This window comes from Erithacus rubecula, assembly GCF_903797595.1.
Source record: "Erithacus rubecula genome assembly, chromosome: 3".
Classification (NCBI taxonomy): domain Eukaryota; kingdom Metazoa; phylum Chordata; class Aves; order Passeriformes; family Muscicapidae; genus Erithacus; species Erithacus rubecula.
Window position 1 is genome coordinate 115418658 of NC_136689.1, and position 19468 is coordinate 115438125.

General features: G+C 35.7%; 1 protein-coding gene across 5 annotated transcripts in view; it reads left to right on the forward strand.

The window, feature by feature from the left end:
- LOC306799823 (uncharacterized protein C8orf34 homolog) overlaps positions 1-19468 on the forward strand; it is a gene marked incomplete at its 3' end in the record, with an annotated part of 149479 nt that overhangs the window by 121397 nt on the left and 8614 nt on the right. For 3 of the 5 annotated variants that reach the window (XM_079301343.1, XM_079301340.1, XM_079301341.1), the window contains 3 exons: positions 6802-6922; positions 13291-13769; positions 18945-19038. In XM_079301343.1, coding sequence (XP_079157469.1) covers positions 6802-6922; positions 13291-13769; positions 18945-19038 — 694 coding nt within the window. Of the gene's footprint in view, positions 1-6801; positions 6923-13290; positions 13770-18944; positions 19179-19468 lie in introns of those variants that run through there. The other 2 variants (XM_079301339.1, XM_079301342.1) reach the window with 2 other exon arrangements.

The window sequence follows — 19468 nt, forward strand, 5'->3', positions numbered from 1 at the left end:
ATACTAGGGAAAATTTAAGTGGCCTGGAATTCTAGCAGAAATGGAAAACAGGGTGTCAGAGGAAGCTGCTAACTTTACAGTGACTGACAGGGCACTGAGCAGATCACATCGGGCAGTATTTGCCTTCTCTCTGACTTGTTTCTTTTGCCACCTGGCTCTAACAGGACCTATGCTTTGTTTTTGGGTTTTTTATGTGAATCTGGCCTTGCAATGCATGTAAAAAGGTATGTTTTTCTTTGTAAATTATCCATGTAAGGCAAACCAATCCAAATGCAACAGAAACTGGAAGAAACAGTTGTCCGACTGCAAAAAGCATTTCTGCGTGAATGTGCCTTGGGTTTTTGCTCTTTACTACTGTGGGAAAAATACTGTAATAAAGTGTTTTATAGAAGTGTTTTGTTTTAAATAATTTTTTTCTTGTATTCCCTACTGCTTTGGAACATTTCATTAGCTTTCATAGAAGAAATACAGACATGGATTTTTTTGTGATAAATGCATAAATTCTTTAATTCAGTTTGTAAAGTGACTTGAAGCTTCGTGAACAAGGAAAAACTAAGCTTTTATTGTTGCTGTCAATATATGCTGAATACAATAATAATACAATGTTAAATTATTTCAGGTCTATTTATTAGAAATTGTCATAGTTTTCCCCATTTTTTCCCCTAGAACAATATATGAAGTAACTTAATTACTTGTTCAAGTATAATCAACAGAAATCATCCAAACTTTTTCATTTAACGAAATCTATTATTTACTGGGTTGGAGTCACTGTTTAGCATTTAGCAAGTTAGTAATTCAAATAGTTATTTTGATTGCTCTGCCACATCAGGGACAACAGCAGTGCATCTTTGCAGTAGTAGAAATCATAAGGGTAATATTTATATCATATTTATGTACACATTTATGTTCAAATTGGAGATTTATGAACATATTTGTGTTCAAATCAGTGTGTTCTGATAATAAAGTTTTCAAATCCAAGCTGAATTTTTAATTTAGAAATTCAGGCTCTTAAACGTGAAATTTCAAATTTTATCTTCAAAATTTAAATCTCCTGTAAAAATAATAGCAGTTAATATTAGATAACTTCAATTCTTCCACAGGTAGTAAATAACCCTACACTAATGTGTAAGTTTAGCCACTGCTAGATAAGTTAACAATACAGTAATTTAATAATAGAAAAACATAATATGAAGGTTCTTAGGAAATAAGTCATAATTCCTTCAAGTAGTTAAGAAAGTTAAGAAAGTAAGAATTGCATACCCTGAACTTATTTGGTTGAGACCTCCCTTATGTCAAACAAAATTCATAAACCAGACACAGATTTTGTATATACACCTTAAAAAAAAAAAAAAAGAAAAAAAAGTCATTTGTTGGGTGAAAGTATTCCTATTAGAGAATATTTAATTCTCTAAACTATAATTCTAAATTGAAAGAATATTCTGAATTTTAGGAAAATATATGTAAGAAAAGGGAATCAATGAGTGCCTAGTTTTTGCCTAAAATTTTGTGTTCTTGGACATGACAAATTCGGAAAGATTAGTCCAAATAGCAGTAAATAAAACAGAATTGAAGTTTAGAAAATAATTATTTTGGTTGCATTTCAAAAACTGAAACAAATGTGAGTGCCAGGCGTCCACTTATTTCCTGCTTCTCGCTTTCCTGTAAACAGAAAAAAACTATGTGTCAGTTAACTCAAACTATCATTTTTTCAGTGTAAGGTTTAGCGTAAAATGTGCTGCTGGCTGACTGCCACGGGAAGCCAAAAGCTTGTAATTTCAATTACACGGCATTTCAAGTAGAACAGGCCCTAGTGTGGACAGGGGGATTAGAGGTGGCAGCCAATATTGTAACAGAGTTCCGAGAAGCCTTGTATTTTTACAGTATCAGATGGTTTGCTCACCTTATGTCCTTGAACAGATTAAGTAAGCTGAAAGATTAAATATTAGGTGACCTCTTTACAGAAAGTACATGTTGAGTGAAGAATCCTTAAACAAAATACTGCACGAAAAAAATGCCCTGCATGCAGAACATCTGTACTTACCACCTGCTTGGCCAGAATGGAAGGGACACTTCTGAACAAATTGTTCAATAAAGAGGCTTTGGTTTCTTCGGTGTGGGGTTTTTTTGGTTTAGTTTTTTTCTATTGATGTTGTTGTTGCTTTGAGTGGGTTTTGGTTTTTTGGTTTTTTGTTTTTTGTTTTTTGTTTTTTGTTTTTTTTAATTTAGAGGGATCTCTGTCAAATGTGTCAATTTAAGATTTTTAAGTAATTCAGCAAAGAAAAGCTATGTTATTGTAGAAGACTAAACCTGGGTGTATTCCTTACACTTACCTCCTGATAAAATTTCCATGTGATTAGCAAAACCACGTAGAATTAAGAGTATAATCAAAGTACATGAAAACACTTTTCATATACTTATAGCTTGCCAGGAGCTAACTAATTTGGTTTCACCTGTTTCTCATTTCATTGTTATCATTCAGTTTAGGTAGTGTTCCACATCCTCATGGGCGTGCATGGGAATCACCTGGGTTTTACTGTGAGAAAGGCCAAAACAGCATGGAAATGCATGCTGAATATTTTATTAACAATTTATATGGCCAGTAAGGAGGAGTAATTTAGTTTCTAAAAAGTGCTTGATTTCCAGGTGATGTTGTAAGTAACCTGGAGCACTAACTCTTGGTCTTAGCTATTCTGAAAAGCTGTGCCTCTGTAGAACTCACCAGGTGTCACCGGGTATTACATAGCCCAGGTCAATTCAGCTTGACTGTGAGATCAAGATATCCACATCTGCACTGGTGTTTTTTTAGGGACAAAAGCTGTACTGATTCATGCTGTGCAGCATTGTGCTGCAGACTGAAGCACAGAGAGTGAACTTGGAAAAACTTTCTTACTCTTATTCCTGACCTCCTTAATTTTATTTCTGTTACACTGTGGCATTCCCATAAGTTACAGTATTTTCCAGAATTTTGGGGAATCAGTGATGAGAGGGATTATCTCTGGCCCTATTGTGCGTAATTTTTTATTTTACCAGTAATTTGGCTAAGGGATATAAAGAAGAAAAAAGCAATAATGAATGTATTGTATGTGAAGAAATGATGATGATATATAAAGAAAGTCACTTAAGAAATGGACACACAGTTGACCTTCAGAGTTGACAAATGTGTCCCAAATGCTTTGTTTGAACATATTTCTGGTGCAGAGCTCACTGCCTCACCTTCAAAGTTTGAAGGTGATGAACAGGACACAGAATTGTTTCTACAATTTAGAAAGACAGGAATGTATTTTAATAACATCCTCATACTTAGATCTCATTAATCTTGTTAATGCAAATAGGACATTTATAAATTTTGTGCTAATATTTATAAAGCATAATGAATGAGCAGGGGCAATGGTAATTTAGAAGATGTTGAAATAATTGGAAGAATTCTATGCACGTACTTCTTACATGCATGCTGTATTTTACATTCAGTCTGCTGTGATTATCATTTAAATCTAAGTTAACTGACATTAGTGTTTCATCTCTGCAGTTGCTGGCTTGGAGGCAAAGGATAAGTTTTGGTGAAGTACAGTAAGAATGTTTAGATAAATGGTTTGCCAGCCTGAATCTCGTTTCTAAGTGACATATCTGAACTGCTGCTATGTGTCCAGTAGAGAGAAGGGGCATCAGGGAATTCTGCTAAAGCTGTACAAATTCATTTATCCTTGCATGTGAATTTACATGCTTCCAAAGCCTTCTTGATAACATTCCCTACTTTCAGCTTGTGTTTATCTTTTAGGAGTTAGAGTGTTGTATAAATTGTTTGCTGGAAACACTGAAGATCTCTGTCTGTGTTTATGTGTTATGCACCTAGATGAACTCATAGTCTCAAAACATTAAGGTTTTTTAATGCTCAGTGTTATGTAGAAATATATGAAAAATTACCTGGGCTTGCCTTCAAAAATGTTGTTGGTTATAGCTGTGGAATATTTAGCTTCAGAGAAAAAATGGTTACAATACAGTTTTAATGAATACTTATGCCCTTTTTTATCCCCAGTTCATTTTGATTCTTTATCAAGTAAGCTTTTAATTGGAAGGTACTATTATTATAAGCACATAATTTTTTATGAAATGAAATTGCGAATATCAAATATCTCATCTTCCATAGATGAGATAGCAATGCTATAACAATACTGTTCTGATCTTTCATGAAGCTATTGCCTGAAATAATATCATAAGCTTACGATATTACATAAAATAGACAATGCACAGGAAGTGTTACAAAATTTGGGGGAAAATTCATCCAAAGTTATCTAATTTTCACAGGGTGGAGGAACTATGTATCTGAAAAGGAGTTTGAATATGTAACAGTGGAGAGCTTCCTTTACTCAGTCACCTTTGTTTTGTATGAGTCTTACATGACTACTGTGCATAAAGGGAAGAAATACTGTAAAGGCAAAATGTATAAAAAAACAGCAGAGGTTTATAGAAGAGAAAGATAACTCCATTTCATTTTCAGAAGCATTTCCAGTACACAGAAAGTAAAATCTTCTCATCAGGCTAATCTTTGAAAGTACATTTTTAAGGAGGTCAAGGAGTTACCGAAAGCTGACAGTAATTTGCTATAATAAGCTTGAATAGTCCAATGTAAGAATATTAGAAGAGCAGGCACCACAGACCACTGACTAGTTTTTATTCCATATTTCTTCAGAATTGCATTTATGAATGAAATTGTATATTCAAAAAAGGATTAATCTTTTTAACCCTGGAGGTTTTCTTCCTTATGCTTTTTCCCAGATAGGAAAATATGCCCTGTAAAATGCAAATAAAAATGTCCTTTTTCATAAAAATCTGGGAACAAGAATATCTAAAAATAGATTGAAAAATGAAAAATTGGAGTTCTCTTACATACCTTTTCCTTTTCATCCCTTATTTAATTTCATTGATTTCAGAGGAACTGATCACAGAATAATATATTCTTCCATTTAGAGACAGACAGATATTGGATAATTAATATCCATTTGAAATAAGGATTTTGGGATGTAATTTAATAAATATTAATATTCTGTAGTGAGCTCAACAATCCCAGTTGTCATTTGGATGGAGAATTCACAGTGAGGACCCGAGTGAAAAATACTCAAAACCTCTTAGGGGAACAAATGAATCAGGCCTAGTGATATGTCTGAACTAAAAATGTTGGAAGGTGAGTTCACTTCTGAGTAACTTACTGTTTTATTCACTATTCCTCTGTATGTGCATAGGATTAAATACAGGTAATTTTAACCAGGGAATAATTAGCATTAAAAAACATTTGGCAAATAAAAAAAATGTTATTACTGTTCTAAAAATTTTATGAATTATTAAGAACAGAGTTATCTGCAGCTTCAAACTATTTTGTATGCTGATAGCCATGACTGGGCTTTTTTTGCATATGCAAAACAGCATTACAATATAGCTATTGCTTTAAAAATACGAATCTGTGTTATTATATTTTAAAGATGCATGGTTTTCAATGATCACTTGCATTCGAGGCAGTGTTTATTTGGAATGGATTAAGAATTATGTAAAATACATCCCATATTACATTTTGCCTCTGTGAAACTATGCCTACTTTTCTAAAAGAGAATGCAGTTACACTGTTGTTTTTTTTAATAGAGATGATGCCAAGTGTATATTTTCATGTTGATGCGTTGAACTGTGCTGCACCTTTCCCTGTGGGATGAGAGTCTGGCCAGGGGAGTGCCATCCCTCTTGGCAATGATCCAGAGCCCGGTGTCAGCCGAGATGGACTGCAGAGTGCCCTGTGCCCTTTGTAAATGGGGCCACCAGCTTGGGTCTCCCTGCCCTGAGCAATCATTCTTCTCCCTGAAATTACTCCAGCCTAATGTCTTTCAAACAGTGGCCTCTCTAAATTTGCTTGGCATTTAATGAAAGATTTAAAAATTTGTAAGAGGTGAATGACAATGAGACTATTGCATAAGCCTTGTATCTTTAGGAAATAAACAGAACTTCCTAGACTACAAGATTAAATGTTATGGTGAGGTTATAATATAAAATTTATTTCAGATAGGGTGTCAAGAATTATTTAATTGATGTTTTTGTTTGTTGTTTTCATTTGGGTTTTTTTATGAGCAGTCTTGCACAATTGGTCATATGTTTTATTGTGCGTTTCACACATACATCTGTCAAGTTTACTTCATAGTATATTTTTCAAAAATTTCCTGAAAGGAAAATGCATTAAGAGGGTTCCAGAAAAAGCAAATAATTTTGAATACCACAGTGTTCAGTAAAGAAGAGACTGGGGCAATGGTTTGTTCTCTGACAACCCTTTCAAACTGCTATGTTGCCCTGATGATTTAGTTGTCATTTCTGAAAGGAATAGTTCTTGCAGTGATAAAACAGTACTGGAAAATTTGATTAGGAAATTCTATTATTATATTCCCAGAAGTGCAGCTTTGCAGAGATGCTGAGCCAAATGTTATGGTAATTTAAAGTAAGTGCAACCCTTACTAAGTAATTGGAACTGTAGAGAATGTGAATCATTGAGGAATTTATCCTGATATGATGTCTCAGCATAGAGCAAGAGCTTATGTGAAGGTGTATATTTGAGTTATTGTAGAACTGCTTCTTCTAACTAATTCCTATGATTTATTTTATGTATGTTAAGAAATGGTATTTTGTAGTATTTTGCATAAAATTTTATATATTCAACATAATAAGCAGCAGATTCCTGATCTTAGACAGGGACACCACTCTTTTTATTGTTTTATATATAAATATAAAATCAAATTTTAAAGTATTCTACTTTCTTTTTATCTGTGTAAGTCTCAGACAGTTTGGACCTTGGATGCTGTGACTGTCAGACCTGGAGGTTCCCCAAGGCAGAAACTCCTAAAGGACTCCTTAGCTGCAAAAGAACTTCAGACCATGGAAAAACACCTAGCTGGTATGTATGGGATCAAGGAACCATAAAATGCTCACCCAGTTTTCTCTGCCAATATTTCAGAGAAGGAAAAAATTATCTAGCTCATATGTGATGAAAACACATGAAAACTTTCTTTTTTTTTTTCATTGAAGGAAACACCAATTAGTGTTTTATTTGTAGATGTAATGAACTTCACTGTAATCACAGTAAGTACACTACTTTAACAGTAATTAAACCAAGTTAAATATACTGTGATGTGAAAGCATAATAATGGACCTTTCTTTGTTTTCATGTTTCAACCACACTTATACAATAAGGAGGTATTGGTGTTTTACTTGCTGTTAAATAGTCTTTAAAAGGAGGCTGCAGTGGTTCTTTAACTGGATAATAGATTATTTTGCAGGAAAAACTCACCTTGTTCATGAGAATTCTGGTTGAGTGAAATCTGTTAATTTGTCTGACTTGGAACATCTGCAACATCTTTAATGGGGTAACCATTTCTGAAAAGACAAGGGCTTTTTGGTAAAGAGATGTTTCAGAGCTTTATAAAAATTAATGAGCAACATTCTAAAATTCAGTTTGCAATTTGTCATTTGTAACCAATGTTTTCTATCTTCAGCTTTCATTAAAAGGTATGACATAGACCTATAGTATGGTAGTCCTGTGTTATGCACACTATTTGTCATATGATGAAAGCTTCATAGGCTAATTCTCTGAAAAATAATGCTTCACTGGAATGTAAAGACTGTATATGTAAAATGAAAGTAGAAATGACATTTATCTGATCATTCTTCTAGATTACTTAGAGAGTGAGGCAGAGAACACTTTTGGTGTGATTTTTTAAAATACTTTGGATATTTACCTTGCCAATGACAATGGTGTGAAAGCCATATTCTCTTTAGTTGGGGTGTTGCAGCTGAGGTCAAGGTGGATGACAAAGCTATGAGCACAGTGAGGGAAGCTTTTTAGGAATAGGTTTTGCTCATAATGGAGCAAGAACTAAAAATTATGATATATGCAAATGAAGCCTTTTAGGTGGGTTTTGTGTCTGATAGTAGAGATACTGTAATTCAATTTTTTTTTTTTAGGTTCATAAAGCTTAAAGCTATTAGAGCTGCAGCCACTGCCAAACTAGACTGAAAAATCCATGATCTCTCTCTCTGAACTGAAACTCCCAGGAGTATCTAGTGGTAATCAGGAGAGCAGCAAACCACTATGTGGTTTCTGTAGCATAGCAGGGGCCTGTGTACCCCAAAAGCCCTGCTACTGAGGTACCACTTGTTTTCCCTTATGTTGTTGCTCAGAAGGAATCTGATGAAGATCTCCCTACTTTGATTTATGTCCTAACTGGTCTTACTTCCATGGTCATACAAACTATTCTTGCATGCATTATGCAGTCCCTTGGCAAAGCTGATAGTAATAACTACAGTATTCTATAGAATATAGGATTTTAAATACTTAATTGACTGTAAACTAACTAACTACATTGACCCAGAGTACACTAACTACCTACATTGACCCAATCTCTGAGATTCCTTCTGCAGTTGTGCGACCCACAAGATTTTTTCTCTCACATCAGTGCTGTTCCTGTCATTTGACTTTTGACCTGTTATTTCACTAAAGCTGTAACATGAGGCTCAGCCATTCTACCATTCAGTAATTTTTGTCTGAAAGAACTTCACGTGGAAACAGCCCAATTATTAGACATTGGACTATTGTATTCCTAATAGTTCATGTCCTATTGTAACACCAGTGGTGCTTGAAAGAATTACTCCCCTCAAAAACAAGAATAACATAATTTCTATGAATAATCAGTTCGGAGTGCCTCAGATAATAATGCTGTGGTTTTGCTTAGCCTCATTTGTCTTCCACAATTGCAAAAGTTCAAGTGTCTGTGATATCAGCAAGTCTCTTGTTTCAGTTCTCTTAGCAAGTGCAATGGAACCTATTAATTCTATGAAATGGCTGCCCATCTAGGCAGCAATTTAGATGCCTGAGCTATGACTTGGATTACCTGTGTAATGATGAAATATGGCCCTCTGTCTCAGATACACCCTCTTAAGGGGCCTGGCCTTCCCTTATGGACTATGTGCTGGATAAAAATCACTTCTAACATAAGGCATGATTTGATGTCTGTGCCTAAATTAGGAGCTAGAACCAATTGCCAGCAACTGCCTCAGTACCTTGATATTCAAAAGCAGCAGTTTTACAAAATCAGATACTGGAGCAGTTTTCTTTTCCTTCTCTACATTTGGCTTTTTTTTTGGGTTTTTTTTTTTTGTTTGTTTTTTGTTTTTTTTTGGTAGTTTATTCCAGTATCTTGCCAGTTTGGTTTGTTGTACTGATTTTGTGGTCTTTGTATACTTCTGGAAAATGTTTTATTACAAGAGGAACTGTTAAAAAATAATCAGTTTGTAAGTGCATGTGAATGATACCCTTATTCTGCTTTTTTTTTTTAAAGCAAAATGCCTTTGTGTTGCTCTGTTGTGTTTTATTTTCCCTTAAATGACAGCAACAAGGATTTTAAAAAAAATCCTAAGTCATAAGTCAATTGTATTATTTAATATGGTATGATCAGATAATACTGCAAAGCTGGGAGTGTGGGATTTATTTTTCTTTCTGGTTGCAAAGCTTTTATTAAAGCAAAATCAAACAGAAGATGTGTAAATAAAACTGAATAATTATGCTATGGAAACATGTTAATTATGTGTAGAGTATAATAATTGGTTTATCTGTAGGCTTGTTTGCTATATGAAATTAAGGAAATATGAGCCAGCATACAATGTTTATTTAACACTTATTAAATCGTTCAATATTCATCCTATTTCTTAGCATACTAAATTCACTACAGGCAAGTTGTACATCCGTAATTTTGCAAAGAAATAGACTAAGCTGGATCTTTACAAGACCATATTGTTGATTTGGTTTAAATCAAGTAGCCCACAGTGTCATTTATTGGCCCTTGATTTTTTGCCAGGCATCTTACACATTCTGCACCAGAGGAGCAGGCAGCAGTTTAAGGGAGCTGCTTCTTCCCCCTCTAAGATCAGCTCAGCTGATCAGAGACTGGTGGTAATCGTGCCAAGCTCATGGGTTTGATCCCTTGTGGGCCAAACTGAAGAGTTTGACTTGATGATCCTTGTGGCTCCCTTCCAGTTCAGAATATTCTGTGTTTCTGTGATTCACTACTCCACACTCATGAGACTGAGTGCTGCACTCAGCTCTGGAGCCCCCAACTTAAGAAGGATGTGGACCTGTTTGAGCAGCTCAGAGAGCTGGAGCATCTCTCACAGCCTGAGAGATTTGGGGTTCTTTGGCCTGGAGAAGTGAAGGCTACAGGGAGAGCTAATTATGGCCCTCCAATACCTAAGGGGGCCTGCAAGAGAGCTGGAGAGGCATTTTTTGCACTGGTATGTAGTGATAGGACAAGGAATAAAGGTTTTAAACTGAAAGACGAGAGATTTAGATGTTGTGAAGAAATTATTGACCATGTGGGTGGTGAGGCACTGGAACAAGTTGCCCAGAGGAGCTGTTGATGTCCTGTCCCTAACAGTGCTCAAGGCCAGGTGGGACAGGGCTTTGAGCAGCATGATTTAGTGCAAGGCATTCCTGCCCATGATCAGGGAGTTTAGAACCAGATGATCTTTATGGTTACTTCCAGCCAAAACCATTCTCTGATTGTATGAAGTTCCAAAGTGAAAGCACAGTGGAAGAGTAGTTCAAGATGTAATAATTTCAAAATGGAAATAATTAATTTTAAGGGGTAAATTAGAAATATTTTAATTATGTGCTGGAAATACTGACTGTGCTTTTAAATTTGCTAAGAGCAAAATATTTAATCTTTAAAAAGTTGAGAGATACTTTTATCTGAGGCTTTCACAACTATTTCAGTTTTACTGGCTTTTCTAGTAATAGCATTTGAATTGTGTACAATATGTTGTATTAGAGTAGTAACATGAAATTGGCATGGCTTATTTTCCTGTTTTCAAGATCTTATAAAACATGTTGATGTTAAAGGCAGCACATCTTTAATTATTTAAGATACAACATTCCTTTTCTACATATTGGTAACTGCAAGTGAAAGAAAATCTCATCTTTCAATATGCAGTTTAGAATCTGTTTCTTTTAGGACTTTTAGAACCTGAAATAATTGTTATTAAAATAAAAAAATTAAATGCCTATTTTAGACAAGTTGACTTAATAGGTCTTTAAATCAGTAGAGCCTTGCTAATTTACTGCTAATTTAATTCTGGGACTGTGACTTGTGCATGTTCATGGGAAATGAAATGGCATTACTATTGCTATCTATGAAAATCAAGTACAGTAGAGTACATGCCAGTGAAAGGGAAAATTTATAAGAGTAGTGTAAGATAAAATAAACTTGATTAAACTGTTTCTTAAGATCTACATTTGTACTTGTAAGGACTTTCAATGTGTTATCAATGCTAACCTAAATTCCAGCTACCGTCATCTGACTTTGATGGGTATATTCTGATTAGAATTCATTAGAAGCATTAATATTATTTAAATTATTTCAGGAGATGCTTTTTATTCACTGTCCTTAATCTGTTGTGTTTTCAAAACAGATCTTATGGCTGTGTGTGAGGTAGGGATGTCACCTTTTCTCCTTGGACTTTGGATATTGGTGACTCCATCACCTGCTCCAGCACTGATGGCAGGCCAGAGCACAAAATTCAGGTCCAAACAGGATCACAAATCCAGACATGCCAGAGTTCAATAGTTACTTCCCTGAGTTTTGGTTGGGCAGTAGACAGCAGAGCCAGAAGTGAAAGTTTTACCCTGAGCCAATTTTGGATTGCTCTTCAGCCCAGCTAAGGATGGCAAGTTTACATCACTGCTCCATCTTGATTTTGCAGTAACATTTCAAAAGCCACAGAGACATAATTTTGATGAAACTGTCACGTTGTGTGGGTTTGCCAATTTTAATATATTTAGTTTCCTTTAGAGATAGGATTTAGGAGTAGAGACAAGGTAGGCTCAAAATTTAAAAGGGTATAAGAAGAAATTTATTAATAACACAAAAGGAATTCAGAATAAGATTCCTAGATTATTCCCTCCTCCCCCTCCCTTCATTCCACATTCCTTAACAACAACATACAGAGAACAATTCAGTCAGTTATCTACTTAAATAATCATTTCAGTTCACTCTAGAGAGATAAGTTCAGTTTTTGGTTTAGGCTTAGGGGGTGTCTTCACCTTCACAGTCTGCATCCACCTGGACCTATAAAACTTTGAATTTTCTCCCATTTTCACAGTCCTTCCAGAGCTTTGCTATGGGTTATGATGCACACATGGGGTACTACTTCTAAAGGCAAGCTTCTGAAAAACAAAACTCTCTTCATCTCCTTCTCTATCAAATGCCTCTGTTCATATTTCAGTCCCAAAACAGAGAGCTCCATTTCCCCGAGGCAAAAATGTCTTCTTCTCAAGCACCCAAACCTCCCCAAGTATATTTCAGAGTTTAAAGGAATTTTAGTGTAGTCACAGTCCCCTTAGCCCACAAAAAAGGTATTCAGCTACTTATCAGTTGCAACTTTTCAATCTCTTCCCATCAGGAACTTTATCTTCATTCTGCTGACTTCTGTAGACTCTATGCTTTATTTCTTCTCATTCAGGGGAGCTCAGGAGATTGAGAATCTTATCCAGGGTTAAAATTACATCCAGAACATGAAGAAGCTATGTGGTCAGCTGGAGGCCTCTTCTCTCAGAACAGCTGGGGAGGGGGGGAGAGCCTTTGGTGGCTCCCCGAGCCGAGCTGAGCCGAGCCGAGCCGAGCCCCGCAGAGCCGGGGTTGGGTGCCAGGCCAGGCCCTCGGGCAGAGCCACGCCACGGCCATGGCTGAGCCGAGCCGAGCTGGGGCCCCGGGGTTACTATTGGGCTTGGGGCTGGAAGGCCACAAAGAACAAATTAGCCTTAGCAATGTGATTTATGAAAACGAAATAACTTTTCATTGGGATGTCAGCCACCGGATCTGCCTCCGACTGGTCCCGCATCCCACAGGAGTGGCTCCCAGAGAGGGGACAGCCCCTTCGCTCCCCCAGGCAGCTCCACACCTCCCCGCTTCCATGTGGAACCTGCACAGAAACAAAAGGAATTTTTATAGGTTGATCTGACATTCAATGAAAAGGTAATATTTTAGCAGGATAATTGTATTTGCAGTGAATCAAATGTAAATAAACTTTAAGGAAATGCTTGTCAAACATTTACACTGTTAATGCTCACTAATTTTATTTTAAGCATGAATAGTTTTTTTTTTGCACAGCTTCAGGTTTTCAGTTACATTGGAGAAAATCATTGAGAGTTTGAAACCAGAGAGAAACAGACAGTGAGTTTCTTTCTTTTCCATTTGTTCATGTGTGTGTGCACAGACATTGAGAAGGACCTCGCACTGTGGGAAGAAGCAAGGCTCTCCAGAAGCCCTGGTGTCCAGCATCCCAGTGCAGTTACATCTGACCATCAAGGCACTCTTCAGGCTGCTCAGGGCCAAACCCCAAGGCCTCAAGTGCCAACTGCGACAGGGAAAAGCATTCAGCTCCAAGGGAACAAATCTCCACCGCTGCCCACTAACAGCAGAACACAGGTCTCCAGTGTCACAAGCAGCAGTGCACAAACCAACAGGCCATCAACGCCAGGGAGCAGACCTATGACCCCAAATAGCTTGTTGTCACGGCCTCTAACCCCTAGCAACCAAGGAAATAGGGAAAGCAGCATTAGCATGCAAAGAAGCAGATCTTTGTCATCTAAGAGCCAAATGGGGAGGACCCTCAGTGCTGCTTCAGGGCTTTCTGTGCAAGTGAGTGGAGATGTTGTTGGAACTGTCACTACTCAGAGAAACAGTTTATCAGAAGTAAGATTTTCAATTTAATGTTTTTGCTGTGTTTAATAATGCGAATACTTGATTGCATTTTATGTTCAAGTAACGTCAGTATACCTAATGTAACCTACTGTGCTGAAAAGAACTTCAGATATAATGATGAGAAAATTAGCAAGGAAATACTGCTCAGCTTTGAGAGGTACTCATTAGAGAATGTCAGTATTATTACAGAAATCATACTGAAAGACTTGTGTCCCCCAAATTTACCACGAGTTCAGCAGGGCTTTGCCTGTACGATGCATAGCAGTTTTATTAGCATTGCAGATTCTAACAGGTGCATACCTCTGGAATATTAAACAAAACTTTATCTAATCTTTATGTTCCATGGTATTTTTTTATGCCAAACTGGCAGTGCATGATATTTTCTTGATCTACTTTTTATTTTATATTTTTGGGCAATTGGAATGATTAGATAGGCATCACTGAAAGTATAGGTTTTTCCAAAACACCAAACTGAATTGCAAGAGAAAATGTCCAACATTGTTGTATCACTGTCTAATACTATATGCATGGTAACTAGGCTGATTTACAGCATAAAAATTTCCTGTCACATATTACTGGCTTTTACAGGACTAGTCTTGGTTTAAAACAAAACAGAACAAAAAATTAAAGTACCTTGTAAATTCTGAGTAGGATTCTCCTCTGCTAACCTTAGCTGCCTTAAAGATAACTTAAGTGTGTGGGCAGTGGAAATAAAAGCACCTGTGAAAGAACACCCCTGCTGTCTATCTCTATACATGCCTTACAAAGGTGAGTCTTTTCTCAGGATATGCCAGTCCTTCTATACTGACTTGAGAAGGAACTATATATCTAGACTGCTAATTTTTTAGTGGTGGAATATGTTGGTTCCCACCATTATTACCAATCTCTTTGTAATCCACTTGTCAAAGCCTGGAGACCTTTTTTCCAAGACTGAAAATATCATTCCTTTAGATTGTTTCTGGGAAGTGTCATCTGTTTTAATAATCTGTTAGGTGTGACACTTGACACAATATATTATCGGTCTCATGACTTCTAAAGAAAATTTAAAATGTTGTTTATGATAGTGTTGCTTAGGGTTGCTTGTAGGAAAATTAGAGATTAAATACTTAGTCTAATCTTGCTATTAATTATATAATGTCCAGTGTTGGTTGTGAAGGAAAGGAAATGAGGCACAGATTACTTAGAATTTGGGGAACAAATTTTACTTAAATTTGGTGGTGAAATAATATTTGGGTGTTTGAATGGCAGTGCACTAATCTCATCACTCAAGCTGTTTCTTCACTTAGAATTGAATATCCAGATTAAAGACATGAGGACTGAAGGTGGTTACAGTTCTCCTGAAAGTGTCTTCACTGCCAGTTGATACATTTTCAAACCATATTTTCCAAGGAAAAAAAAATTAAAACTTTTTTTCTTTTACAAAAAAAAAGTCACCTTGTGTCCTCTTTTGAAGTATGGGATATGTTTGTGTGTTTAGAATTTTTTCACATACCATAACATGAGAATTAAAATTATTTTTTAACTAAAAAATGTTCAGAAGAAATGAAGGGTTTTGTTGTCTCCAACTAAATTCTTCAACCCTCTTTTTCTTCTTTTTAAGCAGTCTTGTTCTTAACTCGTACATAGTCATGTGGTGCCAAGTAAAATTATTGCATATACTCCTGAAAGTATGTGTATGTAATGAATGGGATATACCTAGTCTGCCCATTATTTTTGATCTTACCTGTAAAAAGGCAGACAATTAAAAATGCTTTCTTCCACAGCCTTCCTGTAGTTATAGTAATAATAAGCAAGAGTCCCATTTAACTTGCTGTGTATTGTTAATTCTGTTTGCTGATAGTATATGTATATATTTGTCTCAAGAATTTTAGGAAGTGAGCAATATTATTATGCTATTTTCTAGTTAGAGTAGCATGTCCAGATTCAGCCAGCAATCCACTGTAAAGCTGATGTTGAACCTCAGCATTTCTATGCAGGATCTTATCCTCTGTTAAAATCCCTTCTAGAAGTGACAAATTCTTTTCTTTCTCTTTGCTCACTGGGTACAATAGTACATTGGCTGCTAGTGACCCAGCTCAGACCCTGTTTATCCTTTCTGACATGCACAAGTGACCTTTGACATAATGGAAACTCATCTGGGACCTGGCTGTGCTTCCAAAGGGAAAGCTGCTGGTATGACACATTCATGCTGAAGACCTTCCTCTGCCAGGTTGTGAAGGCCCATGGATATCAGACAGTAGCTGATGGAAATCTGGCCAACCTGCCACTCCCAGCCTCATTTTTGAAGCGCTATACTGGAAGCTTTGGGAGCCCTTTCAAGCTGTCTTTTGCACACTTCAGTTCCTGGTCACTTAGAGAAGTGGATTTAGACAGAACATACTCATTCTGTGACAGTTTTTGCCATTTTAGACATTTCTTTCTATTTGTGGCCATATGATTTCATTTTCTTATGTCACAGCTTGGTCTCTGACCATGGAGATATATTTTCAAAAGGCAGAGGTGGTTTGGGGTAGGAGAACAAGAGTCCTGTCTGTCTTTGTACTTTTACAGATCACAAACATATAAAACTCAAGGCTGATACTGTAGTTTATTTTGCGACTTTCATTGTAGGTTTTGTATCCTCTTCCTGTATAAAACCATTAAAATAAAAGAAGGGAAGTTGCCTTTATTCTTATTAGCCTTATGATCTCAACTGGAAATTTCTATTAGATGTAAATACACTGTGGTTATATTGCCAATCCTATGGAAAATACGAAATACAAGATTTTGCAAATAACTCTGCTTCCTTACTCTTAGGTGATGCTAATGGAATTAATCAGTACAGTGTTGATATATATTTGATGAGAACAATTCAGTTGAAAAGAATGTGATTAATGATACCAGGGGCATGTTTTTACCCTAAGGAGCTTTATTTATTTATTTATTTATTTATTTATTTATTTATTTATTTATTTATTTAGTGACTCGTTTATTTGTTGGGAATTCTAACATATCTCTCAATGCCTTATGTATGCTTCCTAGATTGTAATGTGTTTCAGAGTAACATAAGAAGTCTAAATAGAAAAATATTTCTAATAAATATAATTTAAAGTTCTTAAGATTTAGTAAAGTTCATGCTGCAGCATGGGTGGTTAAATCTTGTTATAGCACAAATCTTAAATAATTTGGCGAGTACTTAACATATCAGCTGTTAGAATGTTTTGGGGTTTTTTAATGCTCAAGACTTATAATGATCTGAGATTTTGTGGACAAGTTTCTGCCTCCTGGCACACATAATATTTCTAAGTTCTAACAGGTGTGTTTTATTATCAGCTCTGTTCAAGGCTGAATTGAATTATAGCAAAGAAATGCTACCTAGAGAAATAGTTTTATTATCTCTATAAAGGTAATAAATTAGAGTTCCAAATCCTTTGGCAGAGATACTTCTATGCATGTTCCTAATCCTTTGGTGCTTTGTATAAATTGGCAAAGGAATGCTGAACCCTGCTTATCTCTTTAGAAGGGATTCCATTAAAGTGACACAATTCTGTGATACTTGTCAATAGCTGTTGAGATGGAAAATACTGCTGACTCCCTTGTTTACCATATCATTTTCTTAAAGCATGAAATTTTATAATAATTTCATTTATTCAGATAAAGTGGTATTCAGCAATCCTAATGAGTCTGTCATTGTTAAAAGTAGGAAACTTCATCTTATTTGAATATAGCCTTGATTAACAAAATTTTTACTCTTATTTCCTGGAGTATGGAGCATAATTTGTGATGGGGACTCTTTTTGGTCAGATACTCTCATTCTGTTCCACTGTCTGGCTCAGATCTTTGCTCTGTGTTTTTGGAAGGTTGAAAAGTGTAGGGATCAGTGTGAGAATCACTCATCCCCACTTCAAGAATCCTGTTCCATGAACCAAAGCATGTTCAGTGTTGTAGTCAGCAACCTTCTCAAGCACAGCACATTGGAAATGGCAACACATGAGTGAGGCCTGGAGCTCCTGCCTGAGTTTACTGCTGGGCCATGGCAGCAGTCTTTGTGGAATTATTAACACTTTACTGACAGAATTAATCATTTACTCCCAGTGAGTTAGATCTTGATTGAGCAGCCTTCAGTCTCCCAAAACTGATTTTAAAAAGCCTGGATTTTGTATTTAAATCAGATAGCCTAAGAATAAAATTTATGTTGTAATACAATTTAACTTTATATATATGGATTATTGTTTCAGCTGATGTAACACAAAACAGTGTTATTATTCCTCCTATTTTTTTTCAAGAACTTATAAAAATCTGGCCAGTAATTTTATGATATCTGGCCAATGTTAAAGTTATCTTTTAGAGACTAAACTTGCATGTTTGAACTGCTTTTGAAAATAAAACTCTGCATTCCAGTCTCATCTCTCCCCATGAATATTGCAAAGGAATGTGTCAAAGTATTTTATATGTCTTTGTGTATACCTGTTCACATAGATATGTGTGTGTCTGCATGGAAAAATATTTTTAAACAAATACATATATACATTATATAAAAAGTAGGCAATTCTAAAACAGTTTCAAAAGCTGCATATGGATTTTTAACCATGTAAAACAGTTATAGTTGAATGTTTTAATGGTATATTGAAGACGAGTTTCCATAACACTTTTCCTTTCTAAGCCTTCTCCTTATGCAACAAAGCCATAGGTTCTAAATTAAGTTTCAGGTTCTTGTTCTTTTTAGACTAGAAACAGTGAAAATTTTGACAAATCAAAGCCTCGCTTAAGCATTTGAAATGTCTATGCAGTCCAAAAACTGCAGGGTCAGATTTAATATCTGCAGTTTTGTCCTGTCACTGCATTCCTCAGATGAGTATGTATGTGTCTTACATATCTGTATTTATAGTAGAGAGATAGCTAAATAGACCTCTTAATTTTGGTGGGTTTGGGTTTGATTTTTTGTTTTTATTGTTTGTTTGTTTGTTTGTTTGTAGTTTTTGTTTTTGTTTTACTGAATAGATAAAAAAAAATTCTTGAGGAGCCTGCACATCTTCTACATTCTGGTTTTATTTCACAACAAGTTGGGTTTTTTTGTTTTTAAAGACTTTCTCCTCTCTAGTTAATTGAGGCTAGTATATGCTGCAGTCTTCATTTATACAGAACAATTGTCTGTCATTTTATCTAAAATAGATCTGTTTGTGGCAGGATGAATTCTTACAACAGCTTCAGCTTGCTCATCAACCTTGGATATTGCCAAGTGACACAGAAAGTGAAGGAGTGGAAGCTGACCAAGACAAATGTAAGTATATGTGTAAGGACCAAATAATATGTCAAAACTCCTCAACTTCACTTCTATTTTACATATCTTCAAATACTGTAGAGATGTCATGCCTGCTCACAGGAGATTTTCTCACAAGTACCAATTACTTACTTGTCTGAGGGCTGAACCTTATAGGATTGATTTGCAGAAGCTTTCCTACAGTCACTGAACAATAACAAAATTACCACAGAACATTTTTTACTTAAGCTAAGTGAAACAATTTGTCCTGATGTGATAAAGTAGCTGTTCCAGAAAATAACATGGACTTGAAATAGATAATCTGTGTAATAAATATGTATTCACCAGCAAAAAAACAAACAAAAAAAAAACAAAACCAAAAAAACCTAAAAAAACTCCAGGTCTGAAAAGATCTCCCTCCTTAGGTCTGTCACCCCATTATCTCTATTTT